We start from the raw sequence: 5,572 nt of genomic DNA on the forward strand, positions 1-5,572 counted from the left end.
CAATTCCACCATAACACCGCGATGCTGGAGTGATCGAGTGTTAGTGAGCGAGTGTCCGAGATTTGGGGTATTGGAATTTGGCCATGGGGAGCGTCGTCTTGTTGCTCACCAGGTGGTGAGGTTGTCAGTAATATAGGCATCTAGGCCCTGGTCCACGTGCATTACTTAGAGCACCGTTTGCCAAACAATGGGTCGGGCCCGTTTGTGGGTCGCGGACATTTTTGTATGGGTACCCACACAACCCTACCCACTGCTATGCTCTATTGCTTTCACATATTTACAGGAAGACTATTGGTCAAACTTGTTGAAAAGCAGCTTATTTGCAAATGTAACATGGTTAACAATGCTTCCTCTTGCCATTGTATGAGACATATACTGTATAAAATATGTATATTGTGGATATTTGGTGTGGTTGTCTTAACACTGACGTTAAAAATTGTTACACCATCAATAACGTTGGATATATTTTACCCAATAGGCCTATAATAAATTCTATAAATCATATTTCTCATCAAATATATTAAAGTACAACAATACATGGCAATTTGAGGGGTGCTCATTTTAATACTTCAACATGACATTTCAGGGGAAAAAAATAAAATAAAACGGATATCATGGCGGGGCCCTATCATGGCGGGGCGAAATCAGTGAAAAATGTTGGTATTGTTTTAAAAAATATTACAAAAATTAAATTAAAATGGAGCTGGGATCTTCTCCATTGGTCCACTCATTCCTGCATGGGACACACGAGAATGGTCCTATGAAGGCACAGTCTAATTGCACCAACTGGGGAGTATAGGGATTTTTTTTTCCTGATGGGCACTAGCCCCTCCTATGCCCAGCTTTCCGGGTTTGTGTCAACACAAACATTGGCTTGGGATTGGCTGATAACCCCATAGCGATGATTTGTTTGGCTGAGTGAAGATGGAAAAGTGAGGATGCAAATTGTGATTGGCCAGAATGAGATGATGTATCATGATAAGATCGCCCCTCAGTTCACACGGGTGTGATGTTTTTATTTATTTTACCCTCTATCACTAACGATGGGTGAAAGTCCAATCAAGTCATGGCCTACTTTCAGACAGAAAGTCCTTTAATTATTTCTGACAATCAATAAGTCAAATAAATAAATAAACAAACAAACTGCTGAAAAGAAACTGGAAATAACAGCAGCTAGGTCAAAAAATAACATGAGTTAAAACAAAAGCTAAAAAAAAGTTAATATCAAAAGTGTAAGTTTAAGCCAGACTAAAAAGGTATGTTTTAAATATGCGTTGTTTTTTAATATATCTACTCTGACACCATTATGTGCTAGTGGCTACAACCTAAAAGTGGCTTCACCATTGGACAACCAGGAGACAACTACCAGAGGACATGATGGTCTATTGGTCATTTGGTATACATGTCTTAATAGGATGTCAGACATGTAGTAGAGTTGTTATATCCGCTTTCATCAAGTGTGTTTGTAGGCCATAAGGATAGCTGGTCAAGCATATTTACTTGTGATGACACCATGCTACTGCTGCAGAATTTGATATTACCAAATCACATTGTCCTGATTGTGTTTTACTCATGTCACATGCATTACTTAAACGTTTGGGTCATGTATTCATTTTACATTTTTGAGTGGTGCAAACCACTCCAATAACCAGCTTTGTCTGTATCTATGTGTCTATGTGTCTATGTATGTGTGTACCTGTACGTGGGGCCACGTACAGATGAGCATGGTTGCTATGGTTGGTGTGTGACGTAGTGTGTGAACAGTTGCACCACTCAGTTCACACGGGTGTGATTTTTTAAATCATGTGGAGAACATCACATGAAGCTAGGGGTAAGAAAAGGGGTAAAAAAAGAGTGGATCCAATAATGGTGTCACTTCACATGGATCTGACATGAGTTGTCTGTGATGTGATCTATGACATTTGACTCCATATTTGGCGCAAATACGACTGACATTCACTTCGTTATGAGAGTCTAGTTGATGATACCATCCGTGCAAAATGTTGACAATCCATGTACCATTGATGTCGATTATAAGTGATAAAAAAAAATAGTTCAGTATTACAAAAAAGTATAGAGCATTGTGAACAGAAATTCTGGGAGGCTACGTTAGTCTAGTGACAGTGTGTGCACCAGACATTTGGTTCGTTGATTGGTCAAGTGCTCAAATCTGGGCAATCCTCCATTGACATCCATTATAAAAAAGTATGTGTAATATTTTAAAGTATATAGTAACGTTATGTGAACAAAAATAATTCCAATGGCTGAAATGTGGCAATGATCAGTTCACTGGTTTGTGAGACACAGACAAACCCTCTTAGGCTAGACACTTTCAGAGCCACATGGAAAAAAGAATACTACAAAATAAATGTAAAATTAATAATTTACTGCCCTCCCCTGAGACGCAGCACAAGGTGGAGGGTGGATTCTTTCTGGATATTGTAATCAGAGAGGGTGCGTCCATCTTCCAGTTGCTTGCCAGCGAATATCAGCCTCTGCTGGTCAGGGGGAATGCCCTCTTTATCCTGTATTTTGGCCTTGACATTGTCAATGGTATCGCTTGGTTCCACCTCCAGCGTAATGGTCTTTCCGGTGAGTGTCTTCACAAAGATCTGCATCCCTCCCCTGAGACGCAGCACAAGGTGGAGGGTGGATTCTTTCTGGATATTGTAATCAGAGAGGGTGCGTCCATCTTCCAGTTGCTTGCCAGCGAATATCAGCCTCTGCTGGTCAGGGGGAATGCCCTCTTTATCCTGTATTTTGGCCTTGACATTGTCAATGGTATCGCTTGGTTCCACCTCCAGCGTAATGGTCTTTCCGGTGAGTGTCTTCACAAAGATCTGCATCCCTCCCCTGAGACGCAGCACAAGGTGGAGGGTGGATTCTTTCTGGATATTGTAATCAGAGAGGGTGCGTCCATCTTCCAGTTGCTTGCCAGCGAATATCAGCCTCTGCTGGTCAGGGGGAATGCCCTCTTTATCCTGTATTTTGGCCTTGACATTGTCAATGGTATCGCTTGGTTCCACCTCCAGCGTAATGGTCTTTCCGGTGAGTGTCTTCACAAAGATCTGCATCCCTCCCCTGAGACGCAGCACAAGGTGGAGGGTGGATTCTTTCTGGATATTGTAATCAGAGAGGGTGCGTCCATCTTCCAGTTGCTTGCCAGCGAATATCAGCCTCTGCTGGTCAGGGGGAATGCCCTCTTTATCCTGTATTTTGGCCTTGACATTGTCAATGGTATCGCTTGGTTCCACCTCCAGCGTAATGGTCTTTCCGGTGAGTGTCTTCACAAAGATCTGCATCCCTCCCCTGAGACGCAACACAAGGTGGAGGGTGGATTCTTTCTGGATATTGTAATCAGAGAGGGTGCGTCCATCTTCCAGTTGCTTGCCAGCGAATATCAGCCTCTGCTGGTCAGGAGGAATGCCCTCTTTATCCTGTATTTTGGCCTTGACATTGTCAATGGTATCGCTTGGTTCCACCTCCAGCGTAATGGTCTTTCCGGTGAGTGTCTTCACAAAGATCTGCATCCCTCCCCTGAGGCGCAACACAAGGTGGAGGGTGGATTCTTTCTGGATGTTGTAGTCGGAAAGGGTGCGTCCATCTTCCAGTTGCTTGCCAGCGAATATCAGCCTCTGCTGGTCAGGAGGAATGCCCTCTTTATCCTGTATTTTGGCCTTGACATTGTCAATGGTATCGCTTGGTTCCACCTCCAGCGTAATGGTCTTTCCAGTGAGTGTCTTCACAAAGATCTGCATCCCTCCCCTGAGACGCAACACAAGGTGGAGGGTGGATTCTTTCTGGATGTTGTAGTCGGAAAGGGTGCGTCCATCTTCCAGTTGCTTGCCAGCGAATATCAGCCTCTGCTGGTCAGGGGGAATGCCCTCTTTATCCTGTATCTTAGCCTTGACATTGTCAATGGTATCGCTTGGCTCAACCTCTAAGGTGATGGTCTTCCCAGTGAGAGTCTTGACAAATATCTGCATCTTTGCACAATTTGAGTCACTGCTATGGACAGCTGTAAACTTATCAGTAATCTTCCAGAGATTTAAGAATGTGTCAAATTAAGTTTGGGGACGATAAAGTGTGACTAAAACAAATCTAGACTTCTTTACTTGAGCAACAGTAGTTCTGATTTAGTCCTGGGATAAATGCTTAATATAGGTTAGTAACCAATAATTGATGAGCTCATTGATGACGTCATCATTTTCTCCACTATATGACCACTTGCAGTAGTTCCATGAACAGTGAGCCAGTCCTTGTGAGCCATTTCAGCCCACCTCCACATATGACACAGTATTTACTTGCGCAAGCAGAGCGTGCAAGTAATGTTATCAGTCAGGTGCTACGATGCGTATGTCCCTTAGCAGCATATGATATGATGTCATATGCTGGCACGAAGCTGACCGTGCAGGTATGTTTTCCGTCATGCTACGAAGCATATGTCCCATGACGTGATGAAGATATGTACCAATGTCCCTTAGAATGCATATGATATGACGTCATATGCTGGCCCCGGACATACAGAAGCAGACCGTGCAGGTATGTTTTCCGCAGATGTCCCATGACGTGATGAAAATTATGTACCAATGCCAGGGTATAATTGGTTTACGATGGTGACGTAATGATGATATGTTTCAGTGTCAGGTCGATTAAAAAAAGGGACATATGCATCAAACCACCCGAGTAACCACATTATACCACTAATCACTCAGAAATTACATATACATACATATAGACATATACACATATATAGACATATGAGCATATGACGTGATGAATATATGTACCAATGCCAGGGTATAATTGGTTATCGATGGTGACGTAACGATGACATGTTTCAGTGTCGGGTGGACTAAAGTTAATGCCCCTATGTATACATGTATATAATATGACACCACTGCCATAACAGGCATAAGTAATCATTACCATACTTCAAAATACTACTTTTTCTCCTCCAAAAGCAAGGTACGTAGCAAATAGCTAAACCTAATAATTAAATATTGCAAACGTTCTTTCACAGAGAGGCTGAGATTTGAACGTTTGTAGCGGTCTACAGTACTTGCACGCTCTGCTTGCGCACTAGTAGGCCTTGTTGCACACTATACTTGTGTGCAACAAGCAAGTAGGCACTCGACAGTGCAGTTCTAGTTCTTAGATATGGCCACCTTCATTGATTGCTTGAATACTTTATTAGACAGACATGTAAACAGCAACGAGTACACAGTCAAACACTTGGCCTAAAAGCATAGCACCTTGCGGTCTTGTTTCCATTCGGGCCCTATTCAACTCATAAACATGACATGAAAAATAACAACAAAATGCAACATCATCACAATATAATATATATAACACTTATGGAAGAAAAAAACATACCCACGCGTGTGAGGAGCGCTCTTATCATCGTACATCATCATGACGTAAAATTGACACTATGCCTATTTGCTCAGACACTATGACATAAAATGCTTCATTCATTGTCAATGGGAATTTAATGTTTGTAAGACAAAAATAGACACTAAGCCGATTTGGTCAGACACTATGATGTAAAAGTCTCCATTCATTGTCAGTG

The 5,572-nt window shown here is 42.2% G+C and overlaps 1 protein-coding gene across 1 annotated transcript; it reads right to left on the minus strand.

Moving 5' to 3' along the window:
• Positions 1-2,384: 2,384 nt before the first annotated feature.
• LOC306939401 (polyubiquitin-C-like) lies at positions 2,385-3,986 on the minus strand (the record flags this gene model as incomplete). Its single annotated transcript, XM_079523990.1, has 1 exon — positions 2,385-3,986. The coding sequence occupies one exon, from the start codon at positions 3,984-3,986 to the stop codon at positions 2,385-2,387; it is 1,602 nt and encodes a 533-aa protein (XP_079380116.1).
• Between the last annotated feature and the right edge of the window lie 1,586 nt (positions 3,987-5,572).

The sequence above is a fragment of the Electrona antarctica genome (assembly GCF_951216825.1).
Source record: "Electrona antarctica genome assembly, chromosome: 16".
NCBI classification, from domain to species: Eukaryota; Metazoa; Chordata; class Actinopteri; order Myctophiformes; family Myctophidae; genus Electrona; species Electrona antarctica.